Raw genomic sequence first — 24,447 nt, 5'->3', positions numbered from 1 at the left:
ATCGCCCCTTATATTTTAAGCGTGTTCTCTAACACGGCTGTTCAAGTTTTACCCCTCAGCTAACAGTGACAGTAAGATACTGTGAACATTGAAACGCAGAGAGCGCGGTAGAGGTTGTCACTGTAAGGTTGTATCGTGGTCAAATTCTAATGTGAAATGTTTCCAAATTAGCAGAGATTTCCTTGTTAATACTAGCTGACAAATCCAGCATTCTCAGGTTTTCATGTTCCCAGTTTCCTATTAAAAACGAAAACAAAAAAATCAGCCGTCTTTGCAGTGTAATATCGAAACATTTTCGTTTACATATACTCCTTTCAAACTGTGAAACAGTCGCCCAAAGAAATATACATAATGTACAAATGTATAAGTACAGTATACAAATTAAGAAACACGATGCCAGACAGGTTCTGCACCCCAGACGTAGGTGCTTCGCGTCCTGCAACGCGATTGTGCAAAAACGTCTCTGTGGCAACGCCTCTTCATGCCTCTATAGACGGCTACTGCTTCCTCCTACAGCCGTTTGCGCTTAGCAACTGAAAGCTGTGAAAAGTGCTGCCAGGTGTCAGGGAATTCCCTAATTTAACTCGAATGTATGAGTGTCTGAGCAGTAAAGAATAAATGTATTAAAGCTTTATGTATGATGCGGCATTTTGTCAGGCTTCTCATTGTTTATGACGTCATATCTTTTGAACTATGCGTCGTACAATTATATATTTATGTAAGTACATTCAGAGGCATATGCACATACTGTCTGCGAAATATGTTTCGAGTAGAATCAGTAGCAAAGAAGTAATAAATTTAAACGTCATGCATGATGCGGCGGTTTTTCACATCTCTCATTGTTTTATTACGTCATATCTCCTGAAACGCGATTGTTGCCTGACAGTAAGGGATATGTGTAAACAAGTTCAGTTGAAATCAGTCAAATGGTTTAGGAGCAGATGTGGAACATAATACATTTTTTTAATAGATATGGATTTTAGTGGTTATACAGCAAGGGCCACACATAATTTGGTTACCTGTGAGCTGTTGCAGCAACATTCGTGTCCAAGGCTTGAAGGCCGCTGCTCACTGTGTTATGTAGTTAACGAGTTCTTGTGGCATCAAGTTACGTCTTCGATTCTCATAATTCTGTAATTCTTACTTAAAAAATGATGAGTAGTCATTATGCACTTTACTTACCCAGTTATCGGTGCCACTGTGTAACATTATGTAATTATGTACATGATTGTTGCTTTTGGACTGCAGTGAATTATTTACAACAAACTTCATGAGGTTATAAATATACTCCGAAGCAGCAGTCAAAATGCCAAACTCCATAAACAGACGTCCATAATATGATATTGGGGAGGCACCACATGTTATTCTTATTTTCAACAAATGAACAGTTTCTTTCTTAAAGATGAGCTACCCCAGAATATTATTCCCTATGACATTATTTGAAAATACCTAAAATATCTCAACCTAATGATTTCTCTCCCCAAGATTTACAATGATTCTAGGTGCAAATGTAGCTCAACTCTGGTAAGTTGTTTTAGGAGTTTCCAAATGTGTATCTACGAGTTATTTTCTCACCAGTATGGATATACATTTTTTGAAATTACACATTAGTTATTATTTCGTCATCGTGTTTTACTTATCACTGGCGTAGTATCTCTAGAACTGAATATGTTGTGCCTCTTTGAAATTAAAAGTGAGACAATTTCCAGAAAACCAGTCGGTTGTTCTCTTAAAAACGTCATTTACATTTCTTCTGCTGCTGTATTTATGTATGTTTTCATTCATTTTAATACTAGTGTAAATTCCATAAAGAGCTAATTCTGTTTGTTTTATATTAGATGGAAAATTGTTTACACATATGGGAAACTATAGTGGACCTTACAATGGGCCTTGCGGATCCCCATAAGTGATCTCTTCACAACCAGAAGAACCTCTCCTGCCTACAACGCTTGACTTTTTAAGTACAACCGTCTGCATTCTTTTGGTTATATGTGACATTAGCCATTGGTTAGCTAACCAACAGTTCCATAAAACCCCAATTTATCTCGGAGAGTATTGTCATTCACACAGACAAATTCCTTAGATAGGTCACAGAAAATACCAACAGCTAGTGTTTTGTTATTTAATCCTTGGGAAATTTGGTGACTGAACATGTCAGTGCATTCACAATTGAGCAACTCTTCTGAAATCCAAAGTGTGCTTTACGTGTTGCTCGCGTAGGATACTATTCTAGAATACGTCACCACTGCCAACTCTCCCCCCCCCCCCTCCCCCTTCCCAGCCGTTACTGTTGGGGAGGAGGGGGAGGAAGGGGGGCACACGTAAATAACTTAAATAATACAAAGAGCTTTATATTCAGTGTTTACGGTACGCTCTGAAGATGACTGGTTTACAGCCGAAATATTAAGCGAAAAACAAAGTTTGGTTGGTGACCAATTACGACAATTTTATTGATGTAGTTATTTTAGAAAAAGACGACAAGATTAAACTAAAATAATTTACTAGTGGTAAAAATACTGAAAGTGAGGGGCTGTTGCCGTAAGGCGCCAGGGCAACTGCTGCAGCCAGGCCGCAAAACTGAGCAACTCTGTCACACGTTTAGCGCTTTTTGTAACATAACCTCGTACAAATATGTACTGTGATATTTATGTAGCTTTCACATGTATGGAATTTTGTAATCTATATCATTTAATTTTGATAGAAATAAAGTTTTATGTACTGTGACGTAATCGGAATATGCAGTATTGTCACAACGGTACCCGCCAACCCACCACAGCTCGGGACAAGATTGTGACATAGAGTCAAGGCGGGGAAATAAACTCCGCCCGAACAGGTCGTGAAGCCGCAACGTCACCGACGGACCGCCGTGATATCCTGAGTCCAGGGGCGCCACTGGATGCGGATATGGAGGGGCATGTCTGCCGGCCGTATGTCAGTGTACGAAACCGGAGCCGCTACTACACAGCCGAGTAGCTCCTCAGTTCGCCTCACAAGGGCTGAGCGCATCCCGCTTGCCGACAGCGCTCGGCGGACCGGATGGTCACCCATCCAAGTGCTAACCCAGCCCGACAGCGCTTAAACTTCGGTGATCTGATGGGAACCCGTGTTACAACTGCGGCAGGGCCGTTGGCCCGAGACGGGGAAAGTACAGTTAAATTCACCTAAAATGAAATGATCCTGTTGCATTGTTGGCCGGGTTGGAAGTCTTATTGCAAGTGACGCCACACTGGACGACTCGGGTCTCGGTGATGATGGAACGATGATGAGGACAACACAACACGCAGTCCACGAGCGGAGTAAAACCTCCAGCCCGGCCGGGAAACGGAACCCGGGCTCGCTGCGTGGTAGGCAAACACGTCAGCACTCAGCTAAGCAGGCGGACTCGCCTGTCACTGAGGTTGGGCCGACGACACACAGCTATGACTTCGTTACAAATTTGCCCAGCTTTATGAGCTTCGTTTTATCCATATACAGAAAAACATTTGTCACAAAATTTGCCAATTTCGAGGGATTTTTTTTAATGCTCTAAAAATCCAAATAATTATAGGCCTATCCTCATCGAAATAAAATTGAAGAAAAGTAAATTGCGCTAAGCAAGGTAATGAAACAAAATTTTTACGTATTTATGTACACCCCTGTTCAAAGGGCCGGCCGTTATCGCCGAGCGGCTCTAGGCGCTTTAGTCCGGAACCGCGCTGCTGCTACGGACGCAGGTTCGAATCCTGCCTCGGGCATGGGTGTGTGTGATGTCCTTAGGTTTAAGTTGTTCTAAGTCTAGGGCACTGATAACCTCAGATGTTAAGTCCCATAGTGCTCACAGCCATTTCGACCATTTTGAACCTGTTCCCGGGATAAGGAAACGCCCCCTATCAAGTGCCAACGGTCTCAAAGAGAGCGGATGAGCGGATAGAGGCAGGGCACTCTCTTGTCCTTGGAGTGAGAAATTGCTCCTAAAGGCGGAAGAACTTCACAGTCAACGGCATAGGATGGAGAAGGCAACGGGAAACCACTCCATTAAAGATCACTCAAGATATCCCAAGAATCAGTAGCGCACCATGCCAGAATCTTCTGTTAAACATAAATCCGGAGTAATAGTCCCCCAATCGGATCTCCGGGTGGGGACAATGGAAGGTCAGGCAAAGTTGAAGAATACACTAAAAATAGCAACATGGAATGTAAGAACACTCCTCCAATGCGGGAAATTAGAGAACCTCAAACTAGAGATGGACAGAATGGGAACAGACATAATAGGAATATCTGAGATGCGATGGCCTGAACCAGGAGACTTCAGATCAGGAAATTATCGTATCATTCATACAGGTACTAACCAAGGAACAACTGGAATCGGTGGAGTTGGAATAATTCTAAAAGGAAAACTCGGGAATCTAGTCACAGGATATGTGCAATTTAACTCTAGGATAATACTAGTCAAAATTGGAACCAAACCAAAGAACACGGTAATAGTACAAGTCTATATGCCGACATCGGCAGAAGAAGACGATGTAATAGAAACAGTGTATGAAGACATCAACAAAGTTATAAATTATGTTAAAGGTGAAGAGAACTTAATTATAATGGGAGATTGGAATGCTAGTGTTGGAGAAGAGAAAGTTGACGGAATTGTAGGGAAATATGGTCTAGGAGATAGAAACGAAAGAGGAAGCCGGCTAATTGAATTTTGTGCCAAAAACAAGTTGGTCATAGCGAACTCCCTTTTCAACCACCATAAAAGAAGAAGGTACACGTGGAAAGCCCCAGGAGATACTAGAAGACACCAAATCGACTATATATTAGTAAAATCGCGTTTTAAAAACCAAATCAAGGATTGCAGAAGCTACCCGTCTGCGGATATTAATAGTGATCACAACCTTGTAATGATGAAATGCTTACTCAAACTCAAGCGATTAGAGAGAAAAACGAACAAAGTATGGAACAGAGATAACCTAAAGTCTGAAGAACTAGTGATCCCTTATGCACGGAAAACTGATGAGATGGCATCAAACATTATTCCCGGGAGTACTAACGAGGAGTGGAAACAAATCAAAGAAGGCATACATAAAGCAGCAGAAGAATTTATTGGGAAAGCCAAACCTGTAAACAGGAAAGAGTGGATAACACCTGAAATAATTTGTCTAATGGAAGAAAGAAGACTATACAAAAACGCCTCTGACGAGCAAAGCGAAAACAAATATAGAAAGCTTAGAAACCAAATAAACAGAGAATCTAGGAAAGCAAAAGAAAATTACCTCAACAGCATTTGTAAAGAGGTGGAGGAAAACATGGTTAAAGGAAAAACTGACTTGGCCTACAGAACAATAAAACAAAACTTTGCTAAACGGAAAGTAAAATCTTCAGGAACTATAAAGAACAAAGAGGGCAAGGTACTATTTGGATATGACACGCTGAAGAGATGGCAAGAATACATTGAAGAGCTATATCAAGGAGACCCTCTAACAGATAATATGATAGAATTAAGCGAAGAAGTAGAGAAAGAAGAACTAGGGGACACAATTCTGAAAGATGAATTTGAAAAAGCACTAAAAGAACTACCAGATAAGAAAGCGGCAGGTGTTGATGATATACCTTCTGAACTAATTAAGAAATCAGGAGACAAAATGAAAGCTACATTACTGCAACTCATACAGAAAATATACAAAACAGGTGAAGTTCCTGAAGACTATCAGAAATGCATCATATTCCCCATACCTAAGAAAGCATCTACTATGGACTGTGAAAACCATCGAACACTCAGTCTTCTTTCACACGCATCAAAAATTCTAATAAGAATAATTTTGAAAAGAGTTGAAAACCAATTGAATAGCACTCTAAGTGAAGACCAATTCGGTTTTAGAAGCGGTGTAGGGACGAGGGAAGCAATCTTATCTTTAAGACTAATAATTGAGAAACAAATTTCCAAAAACAAACAAGTATTTATAGCCTTCGTAGACCTCGAAAAGGCATTTGACAATGTTGTATGGCCAGAAATGTTTAGAATTCTGAAGAAGGCTGGTCTGAAATATAATGATAGAAGGATAATCTTTAAAATATACCAAAATGAAACAGCCTTAGTTAAGAAGGAAAACAAAGAAGAAACAGCAAGAATAAGGAAAGGAGTGAGACAGGGATGCCCACTATCTCCAGTAATTTTCAACGCATATATCCAAGAAGCAATAGACAAAATAAGAGAGAATATTGAAGTAGGAATAAAACTTAACGGAATGAAAATAGATATGTTGCGATATGCAGATGATATCGCCATAATTACAGAAAGGAAAGAAGATTTAGAAGCCGCACTCAATGAAATGGAAAACACCTTAAAAGAACAGTATGGAATGAAAATAAATAAGAAAAAGACTAAAGTGATGGTGAGTGGCGCCCTGAACTACAATGAACCCATACGAATAACAATAAAGGGAGAGAAACTAGGGCAGGTTACAGAATTTAACTACTTAGGTAGCAAAATAACAGCAGATGGAAGGAGCAAAAGTGACATTAAAAACAGAATACAACTTGCCAAAATAGCATTCAATGGAAAAAGAAACTTACTGACGAGTAGAAATGTTAGTTTAGACGTAAGAAAGAGAGTCATGAAAACCTATGTGTGGAGTACAGCCCTTTACGGATGTGAAACTTGGACTAGTGGAAAAGAAGAAAAGAGAAGATTAGAGGCATTCGAAATGTGGTGCTACCGGAGAATGGAAAAAATCAGCTGGCGAGACAAGGCTACAAACGAAGATGTCCTCAGAAGAGTGAAAGAAAACAGATCTCTTTGGCGAAATATACAGAAAAGAAGAATAACCTTCATAGGTCACATTTTACGGCATAACAACTTCATTAAGAGAATATTAGAAGGAATCATTGAAGGAAGAACTCGCCGAGGACGACCTAGATTAAGCTACATTCAACAAGTAATAAATGACATCGGGTGCCAGACCTATGCAGATATGAAGAAGAAAGTTGACAAAAGAACGGAATGGCGTGCTGCTGCCAACCAACCTGTGGGTTGATAACCGAAGAAGAAGAAGAAGAAGAACCTGTTCAGAGGACTAGTATAAGAAAAAAACAGGTTGCAGCGCATACAATTAATTCAGTGTCTTCTAGCCAAGGTAATTAGTTCAAACCAGTAGACATTTTCCTAAAAAAAGTTCCGTGGTACAGAAAAAAAGAGTCACGTCACATTGTATACAATATTCTGAGGGACGGTAGGTTGTACACGGCTTCTCGGACCTACTGGGTGAAACTGTTAGTGGGTCCTCAGCAGACCATACTGAGATCGGGAACGAGTGGTCGAAAACGCACATTTATTATGTAGTGGACGAACACAGTGTACGCCGTATAACGACAACGCAGCTCGCAGTCAGTGTTGAAGGTGAAGGTGACGGTGACGACCACCGGTGTCAACGGATGTACTGCAATGGCGCACGCAGGCTGTACCCACTGTTCTCCATCACAGGGTGTGGCTTCAACACGACAGTGCACCATACCACTTCGGAGTCAGTGTCCACGAGCTCAAGATGGCGCGTACCCTCGTCGTCGGATTGGAAGGGCAGGTCCAGCGCGACTGCTGGATATAGTACCCCTTGGGTTACGTCAAGACGTCGGTGTATGAAACCCACGTAGAAACAAATGGAGACCTGCTCGCTAGGGTCCAAACTGCCTGTCCGCTGGTACAACAAAACGCCAGTGATCTTTGAGAGTGGGCTGCAGAACTTCACAAGCCGTTGCCATGCGTGCATCGAGACTGGCGGTCGTCACTTTCAACAATTACCACGAGCTACATTGTTGTTATGCGGTGTTCGGTGTGCATGTCCGTAACACAGTAGACATGCATTTCCGACCAGTATTCTCAGCGTAGTCGGTTCCGGATCCACTATCACTTACTTCAGTCTGATCTAAATTTTGTCCTTTTTTACTAAACCAATCATATATTTCCCTAATTTCCTATGTTTCTGCAGTTATGTAAAATGGACAGATACAAATCTTTTTCGCTCTCCAGTGGATGAATAAAATATGTGTAAAATTTAACTCCTACACTGAATGGTCTGCACGTGTAACTTGTTTACATCAACTTACATTCAGTTACTTAGCACTGCAAAGGTATCGGCACTAGCACAAAGTCTGCATAGCACTTTCTCCATCTGAAAAGAAATTAATTTACTACCAGCTCAAATATAATGCGCGTACTTGCAGCTTCCGTAACTAACAGCAGAGCACACTGCAGCAGGGCTGCGTGCTGAATGTTAGCCCATATTACGGTACTTAAGAACCAAAAGATGGTGCGTGCTGTTGTCACAAAGTGGCCACCTTACGAGGAGTACGGGGCAGGTGCCAACACCCCATTTCCCAGACACCTGGCATGTGTGAGAGAGAGAGAGAGGGCTGATAACTGGCCAACACACGTACTGACTTATCCACAGATGCTCGACCGTTTCTGGGAAAACGACGGTCGAACTTCTTGAGGTCCTTCATACGCCTCTTAGCGAGTAACTGGCACAGCTGGGGCCACGGTATAGTGGCGCTTCACACTTTTGCACCCTGTGTTCGAAACCCAATCACTGTTTCTAATTTATTTTATTTTTCATTTATCTATCGATTTCCGAAGAAGATTCCAACATAAATGTCTCTTACCAAATTAGGGGATACAAAGGCGTTATATTAATTGTAATATTATAACTGAATGTCAGAATGAGAGTCACATATTCATTATGTCAGACACACGTGTGTGTACGATAATTTTGAAGAGTTACAATTTTGTTAAATTCTCATATTCTTCTATTCGATTCTTATATCACGTCTTACACTTCATTCTTGTGCTTGTTCTTGCAGATTCGGTGGATTCCCTTGGATGATCCTGGTTATAGACGCATTGGAAACATAGAAATTCCGAACACCTTGAACATCGCCGGAAGGCGCGTTTGCCACAGTGACATTCTCACTCGGGAAAGAAACGTCATTAATATTTCTGAAGATTACATGCATTGACAATAATTTCGTGGCGACCCACGCACAACGGATTACTTTTCCGAAAACCGGGGCATGGAATTTATTATGAATCAAGATAAACTACAGGAACTTTATCGAAAACGATTTCAAACATTTTTCTCATTCATTTACTTCTTTTAATTCATTCACCAGACAGACAAATAGCAAAGGAATTAATTCACTGCCGGCCGTGATGGCCGAGCGGTTCTAGGCGCTTCAGTCCGGAACCGCGCTGCTGCGACGGTCGCAGGTTCGAATCCTGCCTCGGGCATGGATGTGTGTGATGTCCTTAGGTTTAAGTAGTTCTAAGCCTAGGGGACTGATGACCTCAGATGTTAAGTCCCATAGTGCTCAGAGCCATTTGAAACCAATTAATTCACCAGAAAGACAAATAGTAGAGGAACAGGGCTAAAGTTATTTCAACATACATTGGAAAACGTTCGTGCAATAATATTCTGTGGACATTGGTAGATAAACAAAAAAATAAAAATAAAAACAATAATTGGGTTTCGAACACAGTGTGCGAAAGTGTGAAGCGGCGACGCCAGCCACTGTACCGCGGCTGCGGCCCCGGCGGCACCAGTTAGTCGCTAAAAGGACCTCGAGGACGTTGACCGTCGTTTCCCCAGAAACGGTCGACCATCTGTGGATAAGTCGATAAGCATGTTGCTAATTATCAGCCCTCTCTCTCTCACACTCTCTCTGTCACTCTCTCTCTCCCTCTCTCTCTCACTGAGCCAAGTTTCTGGGAAATCAGATGATGACACTTGCCCTGTCCTCCTCGTAAAGTAATACCAGGTGGTTATAATTAAACTTTCCCTACTTAACATGTTATAACACGGGAACTAATTTCCGTACGAATACCAGTCTTGGCAGCATTAATGTCCGGAGTACGGGGCGCATGATTTGCATGCGCCACAGCGCCACCGTCCAGTTCCAACTGTGGCCAGCAGCTGCGGGGACCAGTCCTGGTCGCACACACCTGACCAGTCGCAGGTCACTTGACGTGTCAACATGAGCTTGCACAAGAGGAGCAGGGCATTATTGGCGAAGCTCTATTATCGTAACAACAGTAATGCTGCAGCTGCAGTCCGAGAATATCGCCAGCTGAAAGGATTACAGAAGGGTCCTCTTTCTCCACCTGCTGTGCGGAGCACGATGAAGAAGAACTGGACAACTGGGCGTCCCTCTGGGAAGATACCGACGGCCGGTTGCACCACAGGTTGCTGACAGAATCGCTGTCGCTATGGCAGACGACGCTGCGCGCAATTCTCGATCGTCAGACAGTGCGTGGGCTGTGTCACGACAGTTGAACATCCCGTGCTCCACTGTAAGGAACGTGCTTCGAATAATATCCGTAGAAGATCCGTATCGTGCAGCAGCTTGCACCACGGGCGCACGACGACATGTTGACTTCGCTCTCCACTTTCTCGTAAGGATTGAAGATGACGAGGGCTGGCCTTGAACCACCCTATGGACACAGGAAGCTCATTTGTCTCTGACGGCTGAACACACAGAATTGCCGAGTGTGGGGATCTTCACCTCCAGTCCCTACGCATGAAGTTTCTCTGTATGGTGAACGTGTCACCGTATGGTGCGGCTTCACGATTATGTTCATCATTAGTTCATTTTTTTTTGAACAGGTTGGCGCTCGAGGACCAAAGACGTGCACTGTGACTGGTCAGCGTTACTGCGATATGCTTCGTCAGCACGCCATACCCGCCCTACAGCAGAGAGACGCACTGAACTCCAGTTTTTATGCAAGACGCGGCCCCACCGCACATCGCTCGTGCAGTTCACCTGCTTCTCCGAAACACATTTGGAAACGATCGAATTATCAGTGGATCGTTTCCAAATGCTTGGCCGGCACGATCACCTGATATGACTCGCAGTGATGTCTGGTTGTGGGGCTTCCCCGAAGGACAGGGTTTACCAGGGGAACATTCACACATGTGCTGACCTGAAGCGCAGCATATCGAGAGAGGTAGCTAAGATAACGACGGACCTGCTTCGTTCTGCAGTGCAGAATGCAGTCCTGCGCTTTCAAACTCTTCTGGACACTGATGGGCGCCCTTTTGTAGCACTAATGGTGCCGGTATGCAATGGTATGATGTACGGTAGCAGCGTATTAAAACTGTTTCAGTTGAATTGATTCTGCATTATTTCACTACCGCACGCCCTTGACATGATGCTACCAACTTCGGACCTCGTACGGTAATTAGTTTCTGTGTTATAACTAAGGTGTCAAACAGGGAAAGTCTAATTATAACTACCTGGTACTTTGTGGCAAACAGCAAGCACCAGATTTTTATTCTTAGATACTGTAACTTGAGTGAATATTTATCACGAAGCTCTGCTGCAATGTCTTCCTCTGTAGTGCTGATGTTAGTGGCGGAAGCTACAAGTACATGCATTGTGTTTGAGCTGGTCTTAAAGTCATTTTATTTTCAGATGGAAAAACTGTTCGTAGATATCGTGGGACTTTCTGCTAATGCTGATAACTTTGTAATGCTAACTAACCGAAAGAAAGCTGATGTTAAGTTATACGTGCAGACCATTCAGCATAAGAATTAAATTTTACACAAATTTTATTGACCCACTGGATAGCGAAAAAAATTTGTATCTGTCGATTTTATGGGCAACTTTCTGGCCGTATACATAACTGCAGCAACATAGCAAATTAGGGAAATATATGATTGGTTTAGTAAAAAAGGACAGACTTTTATTTCACACTATAATTTTGTTTCTAAATACAGGTTGTCTCAAACCTTTTGGATCAAACTGAAGCAGGTGATAATAGGTCCAGAACCGATTATACTGAGAAAGGGAACCAGTGGTCTTAAATGCATATTTACTGTGTTACGGACACGCACACCGAACACCGCATAACAGCAATATAGCTCGTGGTAGCTGTTCAAAGTCCAGAATGAGATTTTCACTCTGCAGCGGAGTGGGCGCTAATATGAAACTTCCTGGCAGATTAAAACTGAGTGCCGGGCCGAGACTCGAACACGGGACCTTTGCCTATCGCGGGCAAGTGCTCTAGCAACAGAGCTACCCGAGCACGACTCACAGCCCGTCCTCACACAGCTTTAGGTCCCGAGTTCGAGTCTCGGCCCGGCACACAGTTTTAATCTGCCAGGAAGTTTCAACTGTTCAAAGTGACGACCGCCAGTCTCAGTGCACGCATGGCAACGGCTCGTGCAGTTCTGCCGCCCACTCTCAAAGATCCCTGGCGTCTGTTGTTTGGACCCTAGCGACCAGGTCTCCATTTGGTTCTACGTGGGTTTCATAGACCGACATCTTGATGTACCCCTGAGGAAAAAATCCAGGGGTACTATATCCTGCAGTCACGCTGGCCACGGGACGAGACCTCCCCTTCCAATCCGACAGCGAGGGTACGCGCCATTCAGGAGCTCGCGGGCATTGACTCCGAAGTGGTGTGGTGCAGTGTCGTGTTGAAGCCACACCCTGTCACGGACACCGTGCTACCTGCTGTGCCGCTGCTGCAGTTGAAATTATGGCGTAGTGAAAGACACACATATTACGGAGGAAACTTTCACTGTCGTTTTCTCAAAAACGGTCAAGTATTTACGGATAAGCCGAGACACGCGTTCGCTTATTTCCAACCCTCTTCCACCGAGCGAAGTTCTTCCGAAATGTAGAGATGGAACTTGCGGTGTTCTACTCATCAGCCACAGAGTTGCCCAGTTTCACGGTACTGGACCTAAGAATGTGAGACGAGTGGAAGTCGACGCCTTCCTGCCTCATTGTGGTGCAGAGGTGTTTGGCTGGCCGGCATTACTGAGGAATGCCCGCGTGCCACTCCTGCCGATCGCCGAGGCGCCTCGTAACGCAGGCGGCTGCAGCGCTCGCCAGGACTCACCAGACGGCGGCGGAGCTCCGGGGCAGGCAGCTGACCAGCCGCCGGCACAGCAGCTTCGCCTTCCTGCCGGCAACACAACAGGGCCGCCGTCTCGTCAGAGGCACGCAAGTCCACAAGTGGCGGCTGCAGTGCACCTCGGGGGGTACTTATAACTGTAGAGCGAGCACAGTCTAGTGCGCATGTTCTCAGCATCAAACCGGGCTAGTCACGTGATTTTGGGGCGACACTGCTTACCTATTGCGTCGTCGTCGTCGTCGTCGGCTGATACTCGTATCCGAGTTTTTATTTCTCTCCTGAGATTTCCTTTGTCACGGTTCAGGCGTGGAAGTGTCGTTGATGGCTTAGCAACTCAATCCTAGCGTGGAACAGGCGGCCACAGACATTACAGCTGATGGAAGGTGGAGGACGTGGCTGAGCCTGGAGGAGTTTACGTCTCTGGCGTTTGTCATTCTCCATTCTTCGACGTTCCAGCTCAAAGTTTTGAAGAACATTTGAGGTAACTGAGCGCCAGCGACTTCGGTCTTCTGCTATTGTGGACCAGTTACTCGGATCGATGTTCAAGTTTTTCAGATTTTTCTTGTACTGATCCTTATAACGTTTGAGAGGGGCACCTCGTGGCCTTTTATCTGTGCTCACTTCGCTGTACAGCATTTGGCGTGGAAGTCTGTCATTTTTCATCCGCTGGACATGTCCGACCCATCTGAGTTGATTCCCAATGATAAGAGCTTCCATGCTATGCATTTTTGCTTTCTCTAGAACAGCCGTGTTGGATATGAAGTCATCCCATTTCAGGTTCATGATATATCTTAGCTTCTGTTGGTTGAAGCGTTCTAGTTTCTTCAGATCGCAGCGATATAACGTCCAGGTTTCGCAACCATATAGCAGGGTGGAAATGACTACAGCTTTGTACACCATCAGTTTGGTGTACAGTGTTAGGTCTTTATTCAGGAAGACACGCTTTGTAAGACGACCAAATGCTACATGTGCAGCACGCAATCTATTCTCCACATCTTTTCCAGATGAGCAGTTGGATGACAGTATGCTTCCCAGGTAGAGGAAATGGTCCACTTGTTCCAAGAGTGTATCATAGATGGATATGCTGAAGTCAGGAACGGAGGAGCCAGGAGTTGGCTGCGCCATCACCTTTGTCTTTGGAATATTGATGGAGAGACCAAATCGTTCGTACGCCCTGCTGAAGGAATCAACTGACAGCTGCAACTCTGCAGGAGAATGAGCTGGAGAGGCATTGTCATCAGCATACTGTAGCTCTGTCACACGAGTGGTACTGGTGAACCTTTTTGAATGGAGTCTGGACTGGTTGAATAATCCTCCATCAAACCTGTACTTTAGTTCTATTCCTGCATTTTGGAGTAATAAAGAAACTCGAATATTACACGTACTCGCCTTGTTTTACACTGAAGCGCCAAAGAAACTGGTATAGGCATGCGTATTCAAATACAGAGATACGTGAACAGACAGAATATGGCGCCATCGCCTATATAACTGTAAGTAGGCTGTTTAGGTTTTTATGTTGGTAATGCCACGTAGCGCGCTGTATGAAAATCACTGACTGTGCTGTGTGCAGTCTGTGGCTGGTTGGCATTGTTGAATTGTCCGCCATTGTAGTGTTGGGCATTTGGATGTTAACAGCGCGTAGCGTTGCGCAGTTGGAGATGAGCCGCCAGCGGTGCTGGATGTGGGGAGAGGAATGGCAGAATTTTGAGAGCGGACGATCTGGACGTGTGTCCATCAGAAAGAGTAAATTCGTAATATTGGATATCCTGAACTGATATATATATGATGACTTTGGAACACTATTAAGGTAAATACATTGTTTGTTCTCTATCAAAATCTTTCATTTGCTAACTATGAATATCAGTAGTTAGTGACTTCAGTAGTCAGAATCTTTTATTTAGATGGCACTATTGGCGCTCGCTGTATTGCAGTAGTTCGAGTAACGAAGATTTTTGTGAGGTAAGTTATTCATGAAAGGTATAGGTTCTTGTTAGTCAGGGCTATTCTTTTGTAGGGATTTTTGAAAGTCAGATTGCGTTGCGCTAAAAAAAAAAAAAAAAAAAAAAAAAAAAATTATTGTGTGTCAGTTTATTGTTGATCAGAATAAGTAAAGGGCGAAAAGTCTTGAGTACGTTCAGTTATGCTCATCCGTTTGAAAATCAAATAACGTAAGAGGTTTATCAGCACAGTAATTCATTAGTTATTCTAAGGGGACGTTTCATAACAAGAGTCTGGCGCAGTTGTTAGATCGGTTACTGCTGCTACAATGGCAGGTTATCAAGATTTAAGTGAGTTTGAACGCGGTGTTGTAGTCGGCGCCCCAGCGATGGGACACGGCATTTCCGAGGTAGCGATGAAGTGGGGTTTTTACCGTACGACCATTTTACGAGTGTACTGTGAATATAAGGAATCCGGTAAAACATCAAATCTCCGACATCGCTGCCGCCGGAAAAAGATCCTGCAAGAACTCGACCAACAACTACTGAACAGAACCGTTCAACGTGACCGAAGTGGAACCTTTCCGCAAATTGCTGCAGATTTCAGTGCTGGGCCATCAACAAGTGTCAGCGTGCGAACCATTCAACGAAACATCGTCGATATGGGCTTTCGGAGCCGAACACCCACTCTTGTACCCTTCATAACTATACGACACAAAACTTTACGCCTCGCTTGGCCCATCAACACCGACATTGGCGTCTTGATGACTGGAAACATGTTGCCTTGTCGGATGAGTCTCGTTTCAAATTGTATCGACCAGATGGACGTGTACCAGTATGCAGACAACCTCATGAATCCACGGACCCTGTATGTCACCAGGGGACTGTTCAAATTGGTGGAGGCTCTGTAATGGTGTGTGGCGTGTGCAGCTGGAGTGATATGGGACCCCTGACACGTCTAGATACGACTCTGGCAGGTGACACGTACGTAAGCATCCTGTCTGATCACCTGCATCCATTCGTGTCCATTGTGCATTCCGACGGACTTGGACAATTCCAGCAGGACAATGCGACACCCCACACGTCCAGAATAGCTACAGAGCGGCTCCAGGAACATTCTTCTGAGTTTGAACACTTCTGCTGGCCACCAAACTCCTTAGACGTGGGCATGTGTGTGTGTGTGTGTGTGTGTGTGTGTGTGTTGTAACAACAACTGTACATATAATAATTTTTTCTTCTGATTTTCGATAAATTAGTGTAAGCAATGTTTTGATTTCATTTCTTTTTCTTTTCGTGTCATTATGTTAAAGAAACTGTAAGCAACTTTCGATGTGAATATTAATATTTATGTCAAATTTCAAGCAATGCTATAACAGAATTGAAGTGTAACCCATGTTGAATCTATTGTAACATGTTTAAAATTGTAATTGTGCGCCTGGTCCATACGTAGGCAATGTATTAGGATATGTGGAATGTAAAACCTTTGGTGAATACCCTGTCTGTAGGGGAGCGGTAAAAGGTGGAGGCAGGCGAGCGCGGGAAAATGCACACGGGCGCTGCACGGCGTAACGGGCTCAGCAGTCGTAGTCGGAGTTGGGCTTTGATCTGAGAAACACGTTCCGGATCGAGGAGGCTATCCTGAAAAACGTGGTTTCGTTGAGCCTCGGATGAGCCGTTTCCGACGCCTATAAAGCATGGCAATAGTCCATAGGCACTAAATGGAAAATTATTGCGACGCTATGAAGAAGTAAAGTGCCGATACTTCAAGAGCCATTGCCGTGATTGTGTGTGTGCTCCGCGCCTCGCCATCTCGCCGCCTGCCGACCGCCGCATCGATACGAACAGGTTGAATCTTTTAGTGCTGTATTCGTGTCGACCAGTGTTACTTTTGTTCCTGACTGTTCAATAACAACTTAACTTTTACCAGAATTGTCCTATCATTCAATTATCCTCATCACTAATCTAGACAGGGTCCTTTCCACATGTTGTGCAATCCGAGTGTCCCGAAATGAAGATTTAAAGTTTATGTTAATAAGAATTACCTGCAGACCTATCTATGCTAGAATGATGTTTAAGGTACTTTATTGTTAATGACTATACAAGTAAAGAACATAGGTATGACAAAGTTGGAAGATAATGTTGAAATTGGTTTAGTAATGAAGTATAATTAATTTGAGACAAAAATAATGGTATTTAAATAAGCAAGAAATAAGAGTAGTAATTCATATATTGGAAACCTTGAGTGCTTAATGAGTTCAATAGTCAAAGAATTTCAATACAGTGACAATCACAGTTTCAGGGTCCCCCCCCCCCCCCCCCCACACCCCCTTCTCTTTTCTATTCATTTAAATTCTGAAGTGTACTGAACTGATTTGACCAGAAAAGTTAAAGTCAATATAAAACCTAAATTTATCAGTGTTTTACCCTTCTTAAAATTGACGTTGTATGTGTGTTTCAAAAGTGCTATTTCTATGGTAACCTATGCCCGATTTCAGTCGGATCAATAGACAAAACGCAGTTTGTAGTAATCATTATAGTGTAATGATGTGTATTTATAGCTTGTCCAAATTAGTACAAAAAGGGAAAATATTAGTTCAGTAGATTTTTCTGGTTCTAAAATTTATCATATAATGCAGTGCTATTACGTGTTGTTTTGTATGAACATACATCAACTTGTACTGGGAAGAAACTCAGTTAATGCCTAATTAGGCTGGCGACCGTATTATTAACAATTGGTAGCATCTGCTGTGTATGTTTCTTGCCCGTCCTAACGTGTAGTTACACTTCAGACTTGCTTGACGTATCATTGTGGTTACTGAGTGAGTGTAAGTCCGATTTTGGTTCCATTCAGGTACACGCGGTCAACATATTTACTAAAATCCTTTCTTATAAGGTGAAGCCCGTCAACTTACCATAGTACAGGCTTTAAAGAGTTAACGTACGCCCGAGCGTAGACGTTACAGTGTGTGTGTGTGTGTGTGTGTGTGTATGTGTGTGTGTGTGTGTGTGTGTGTGTGTGTGTGTGTGTGTTTCGTCCATATCGTAAGTTATGTTAGATTAAGTAGTGTCTAGGCTTAGGGACCGATGACCTCAGCAGTTTGGTCCCATAAGACCTTACCACAAACTTCCAAACTGCCTCAGACGTGAACATTATTGAGCACATCCGCGATGCCTTGCACATGCTGTTCAGAAGAGATCTCCACCCCGTCATACTCTTACGGATTTATGGACAGACCTGCAGGATTCATGGCGTCAGTTCCCTGCAGCACTACTTCAGACATTAACTCAGTCCATGCCACGTCGTGTTGCGGCACTTCTGCATGCTCACGGGGTCCCAACACGATATTATGCAGGTGTTCCAGTTTCTTTGGCTCTTTAGTGTATATACGCTTCTGCACGTTCGAGTTTTAGTAACAGCTATGGTGCAGTATTGTCACTGCTGTTGATGTAAAGACAATTATTTGACAGGATGACTAGTTACTTTTCATAGCTATGTATAACAAATATAGAACTATAAATGTCATATTGGTATAACGCTCTTTATATGTCGAAAAATATCGAGACGCGGTGTTATAAAGGTAATTTCTGTGATTTTATGGCCGTGCTTGTACAAATGCTAGATAAATTTGTATGTGTAAACTGACAGTCAGTGTATACGTATTGGTGCTTTGTTTATATGCAGATAAACTTCATACGCGACAGCCTGATTAATTTCCTCAAATTTAGGCGTGTTCTCGAATCCTTGTGTGTATCTAAAGATCTCTGCATGAGACAGTTTCTGTACAGTTCACTATAACGTAATTGAATACATTCGACAACGTGTGTCAATGCAATAGAAAAGCTGTCGTTCCTTTTGTCACCCGAAAATTCGAGCACTGACCTTGTATTTTTTTGTGCATAGTGTATGGATTTACTTTTCTGAAGTGATGGCAGAGAAATGTTATAGATATTTTACTTGTCTATAAAAAGCAGAAGGATAAATAAAGAAAAACTGAAAATAATAATGGACAAGCAATCGCTTACCGTATTTACTGCAACAGTTTCATAGTTCCAAATGCGTTGTTTTTTCGTGACACTTTAGCGCCGTCTACAGTGTCACATACGTAATTAATTCGAAAAAATAAATAAAGTGGAATTTGAGCTACGATACTGTGGTGAAAAACCACAATACCATTGTTCTTCTCCTATTCGAGCCAACTTCAGTTTCTGGTATCAAACTGTTAAGATGTCTGTAAAACGGGAATACAAAGTTTCAAGTACTTCTGAAGGTGATTTAGCTGCAGCAGCGAAGTAGTAACATTCACAATACACTAAGCGCCGTCCCAAAATCACGTGACTTGAACTGCAGGAAACGTCGCGGACAGAATTGCCGTTCTGCGCATCCAAATGCTCACTCCGTAGATATTTATACTCTGTGGTGCAGTTACAAGCATTCAGACGGTTGCCAATGCAGTCTTATAAGTACTGACCGTAACACATTAGAACGACAATGTATAGAAACAACTACATATTTTATACTACTTGCCTTTCGCGTGTGAGATACTCTGGACTGGAGCCGAAGCAAAAATTTGAAATGTCAGTGTGTAGCCTCACAACACTGTCGAAAGTTATTACCAATACACACTCGATCACTTCACTGAGAGAAATGCAGGAGCCTGTGAATAACTAGAAACCCTTATTGAAATACAGAGAAAGATACACTGCCCGAGCAAAAGTATGCGGACACAACTGTGTAACGTGGGACTGGTCACCAGATGCCACCAGAGGCGGACCTGGACGAGGGGTACTGTATTGTCAGCAGCAGAATGGGTTGGGCAGGAGAACTTTGTGAGTTTGAACATCAGCTGATCTCTCGATGACACATGAGTAACAAATCCGTCAGGGACATTTCAATTTTTCTACAACAGCCCGAGTTGACTGTTGGCGATGTGATTCTGAAGTGGGAACGTGAAAAAGCGACCACAGCTAAACTGAGACCAGACAGGGACCGTCGAGCATTGCGGAGGGTGGTCGCGAAAAATGGCACGAAGTCAGTGGAAGGAATCACTTGTGAGTGCAAACTGGCGTCAGCGGTGTGGCCAGCACTAAACTCTGGTAAAGAATTAAAACGCACGGGGCACAGTGGCCGAGCAGCTGCCCAGAAGCCACGCACTCCTGTGGTCAGTGTCAGCTGATGCTTGAAGTGAGGTAAACAGCGGAGGCACTGGGCAGTAGACGGCTGGAAATGAGTGGTTGGGCTTAGTGGACCACGTGTGGAATAGGGTCTGCAGAAGGTAGGGCCAAGTACAGAGGAGGCGATGTTATCGTCTAGGGGACTTTTTCGTGCTTAGCATATGGTTCCCTTACTGTGCTTAAGCAATGCGCAAGGATATGAACACCGAGCATTGTGTATTGCATACAGTACAGGAACTGTTTGGAGACGATCATCGTTTGTATCAGTATCACAGTGCATATGTGAGGTAGTGTTTTGTGAACAGTACGATACCTAGAATGGGCTGACCTGCCCAGAGTCCAGACCTGAACCCAATGGAACACTTCTGGGAGGAGTTAGACTGTCGACTTTGCTCCAGACTCCAGTGTCCAAAATCACTACCTTATCTGGTTTCGGATCTTCAGGACGAATGGGCTGCCGTTCGCCTACAGACATTCAGATACCTCACTGAAACTGCTCCCAGCAGAGTTCAAGGCGTCATATAGGTGAAGGATGGACAGGCTCCATGCCAATGTCCAGTAAGAGGTATTCACATACTTTTGATTGGATAGTGTAAATTTGTTACCACCATGTTTATTATAATTTTAAAATTGACTGTCACTGAGCATAATCCATGGTGACCAACTGTAGTTAAAATACTGTTCTGTAGTTGGTATCCAGATAATGAGCCACGTAATATTAAACTAAGCAGCAGTCTGATGGAAAAGAAGCACGCACCTCGATCGTCATGTGACTATTGATATGTCGTTCTTACAGTATCACACTGAGAATGATTTGTAGGTGGCTGGATGAACTTTGCTGAAGTTTTGTGTTTGTTGGACCACTCGTCATTTGTCTTGAAAGCACAAATGGAACAAGACAGGCCCATCCGGACAGCATCTCTTTTACAGGAAAAGTCTATTTCTAGCGTGGATCATTACAGCGAATGGGTCGTGAGTGAGTTGACCACTGCCGACTTGAGTCAAAGCGGTCCTACACAAAATGGAGACGTGCCTCCTCCCCTCCTCAGAAAGAAAACCAAATTGGTGTCGTTAAGACCAGTTTGTGAGATTATGGTGACTACAGGCTGAGGTGACAAAAGTCGTGGGACACCTCCTAATGTCGTATTGGACCTCCTTTTGCCCAGAGTTGTGCAGCAACTCAGTGTGGCATGGACTCATCAAGTCATCGGACGTTTTGTACAGAAGTAAAAAGCCCTTCACAACTGCAAAAGTGTAGCCGGTACAAAATTTTGTGCACGAACTGACTCCCCGATTACGTCACGTAAATGTTCGGTGGGATTTGTGCCAGGTGATGGGTGACCTGGGTGGCCAAATCATTTGTTCAAAGTGTCGGGAATGTTCTCCAAAGCAATCACGAATAATTGTGGCACGGTGCATAGTTATCCATAAAAAGAGAAGATCAACTGAACCCAGTCCATTCCGTGTTAGCACAGCTCACACCATTATGGAACCATAACCAGCTTCCACAGTGTCTTGTTGACAGCTTGGGTCCACGGTTTCGTAGGGTCTGCACCAAACGAACCCTACCATCAGTTCCGACCAACTGAAACCAGGACCCATCTGAACAGGCCACGATCTTTCAGTCGTCTAGGTTCTGACGAGCCCAGGAGAGGTGCGACAGGTAGTGTTGTGCTGCTAGTGAAGCCAGTTGCGTCAGCCCATTAATGCCAAATTTTGCCATTCTGCCTTAACGGATATGTGGTTATCTAAAGCAGTGTTGCTTGTCTGTTAGCACTGACAACTCTTGACAAACGCCGACGCTCTCGGTCGTTAAGTGAAGACCATTGGCCTCTGTGTTGCCTGTGGTTAGAGCTAATGCCTGAAATCTTGTATTCGCGGGACAATCTTGACACTGCGGATCTCAGAATACTGAATTTCCAAACGATTTCCGAAATCTAATATCCCTTCATCTAACCTCAACTACCATTGCGCGTTCAATGTCTTTTGATACCTGTTGTGTGGCCACAATCACGTCAGAAACTTATCATATGAGCCACCTGAGTACAAATGACAGTTCCACTAATGCACTGACTTTTTATACCTTGTGTATGCGAATTGCTGCCATCTGTATATGAGCATATCAGTATCCCACGACTTTTGTCACTTCATTGTTTATGTTTGACACTGCGAGTGGATATCTGAGCCTCACATTCAGGCTGTTCATGCTACATCAGGCTAACCGTACCACTCGGCGACAGGCCACATGCTGTGAACAATCGAGATGTTTGGTAGAGGACACGATTCTTCAGGAGGAAAGTGTGATATTCATGTGCCTGGGCCCCACAAGGACTGCCATTCACGAGCAGTGCTTTGAAAAACGTGGGACTGCAGCTCCAGAGGCCGCTCGTATGTTTCTGCAGCAGCTGTACAAATTTTTCACTGCAGGTTTTTGAGTTCTCGTAACACATCGGTATATGCTTAAATTTACAGTGAGATACATTTCAGGTTGGTATTTGTGGGCTGTAGTCGCTAACCCATTTGACATCTGCTGACTGGCCAACATAATCGAAATAATGAGCCAGCTGCCCTGTGGGGTTTGGAGCTTACCTGTGTGTGGGGGGCGCGGTGGGGGGCCTAGAGGTCGCCCCCCTGCGGCCCTTCCTCCTCCGCTTCCGCCAACGCCTCGGCCTCCGCCTCCACCCGCCTGGCTCCTCGATGCCGCAACTCCGGCTTTGACGGCTCTGCCTCTTCCTGAAGACAAACGCATCGAGTATGCCGAAACGTCGCCACGAAATGTGTCACAGTTACTGTACAAGCACTTACTAACTTTCGTGCTATAGTTAACACAAATGAATCGCAATCGATCAATGAGAACACGCTTTGTCTGTATCGGATGTAGGGAGGCTTACAGAATGAGGTATACCTTTTTTGTAGTCATTGGTCTGAAGACTGGTCTGATGAGTGTCTCAGTGCTGGTCTGTTTTGTTCAGGTCTTTTCACGTCTACACAACTACTGCATCCTACATCCCGTGAACCTTGTATTCGTGCCTTTTTCTCCTTCAATAACCTAAACCCTCCACACTTTCCTCCATCGCCAAACTGCTGATTACCTGATGCTTCCGGTTGTGTCCTACCTATCTGCCATCTCCTCTATTCAGCTCATGGCATAAACCCCTTTTATAAGCAATGTGATGCAATGCCTCAGCATTTGCTACTGAATTTTTACGTCTGATCTTCAGAGTTCTCTTGTAGTATCACATTTCTGAAGTAACTGTTACCCTCATGTCAGTTCTGTTATCATATGATACTATCATATTTCTCTTTCATAGGAAAACTTGTCCTATTATTGAGACTGCATTTATATATCTCATCTGTACATGGCAAGCCTACTTGTGGTTTATTGTGGAGAGCCTCTGAGTACCACTGTCACTGTCCTCCTTTTCACTTCCGATTTCAAATGGGTTGTAAGAAGAATGATAGGTAGTAAGCCTTCATGTTTGCTTGTGTCTGTATTTTGCGTTCGTGGCCTTTTTGCCAGATGTGCATTGGACGAAGCAATATACTCTTATAGAAATGTACGCTCTCGGAATTTTAACACTAAACCACACCTTGTTGCAGAACGCCTCTCTTGCAGCGTCTGTCAAAGAGTCAGTTGATCATCTCTGTGATGCTTTCGTGTTTTCTAAATGAACCTGTAACGAAACACACAGCTCTCCTTTGGATCTTCTTTATTTCCACTACCACTCATATGTGGTACAGATGGCAGACTGAGCAACAATATTCAAGTATTGGTCGAACGAGTGTTTTGTAGCCTACTTCGTTTCTCGACAGACTATGTAGCCTGAGGATTCCTCCAAAGAACCTCAGTCTGCCTTTCCTATGATTAGTTTTATTATGTGGTCACTCCACTTTAAATCGCTCTATGTATGTATCATATGGATGTAACTACCTCCACTGATTGTTCTGCAGTCATGTAAGCATACAGTAATGAATATTTCTGTTCATGTTTTCACAATATGCTGCATTTGTTTATGTTGAGGGTCAGCTACCAACTGCTGCTCTGTTAACTCACTTAAAATTTTTGTACTTTAACAGTCTACATCTACATGGTTACTCTGCAATTCACACTTAAGTTCCTGACAGAGGGTTCATCGAACCATTTTCATACTACTTCCCTACCATTCCATTCTGGAATGGCGCGTGGGAAAAAGGAACACCTAAATCTTTCCGTTCGAGCTCTGATTTCTCTTATTTTATTATGATGATCATTTCTCCCTACGTAGGTGGATCCCAACAAAATATTTACGCATTCGGAAGAGAAAGTTGAGGTTTGAAATTTCGTAAATAGATCTCGCCGCAAAGAAAACCACCTTTGTTTTAGTGACTGCCACCACAACTTGCGTATCATATCAGTGACACTCTCACTCCTATTGCGCGATAACACGAAACGAGCTGCCCTTCTTTGCACTTTTT

General features: G+C 43.7%; 1 protein-coding gene across 2 annotated transcripts in view; it reads right to left on the bottom strand.

Moving 5' to 3' along the window:
* The window catches only part of LOC126428198 (uncharacterized), a 386,880-nt gene that overhangs the window by 326,372 nt on the left and 36,061 nt on the right, over positions 1-24,447 (bottom strand). For both annotated transcript variants that reach the window (XM_050090112.1, XM_050090111.1), the window contains exon 3: positions 22,582-22,725. In XM_050090112.1, the coding sequence (XP_049946069.1) occupies positions 22,609-22,725 (117 nt within the window). In that variant the 3' untranslated portion in view covers positions 22,582-22,608. The remainder of the gene's footprint in view (positions 1-22,581; positions 22,726-24,447) is intronic.

This window comes from Schistocerca serialis, chromosome 12 (genome assembly GCF_023864345.2).
Source record: "Schistocerca serialis cubense isolate TAMUIC-IGC-003099 chromosome 12, iqSchSeri2.2, whole genome shotgun sequence".
NCBI lineage: Eukaryota > Metazoa > Arthropoda > Insecta > Orthoptera > Acrididae > Schistocerca > Schistocerca serialis.
The sequence above is the reverse complement of the archived record's forward strand: the minus strand, read 5'-3'. Positions and strand labels throughout refer to the sequence as shown.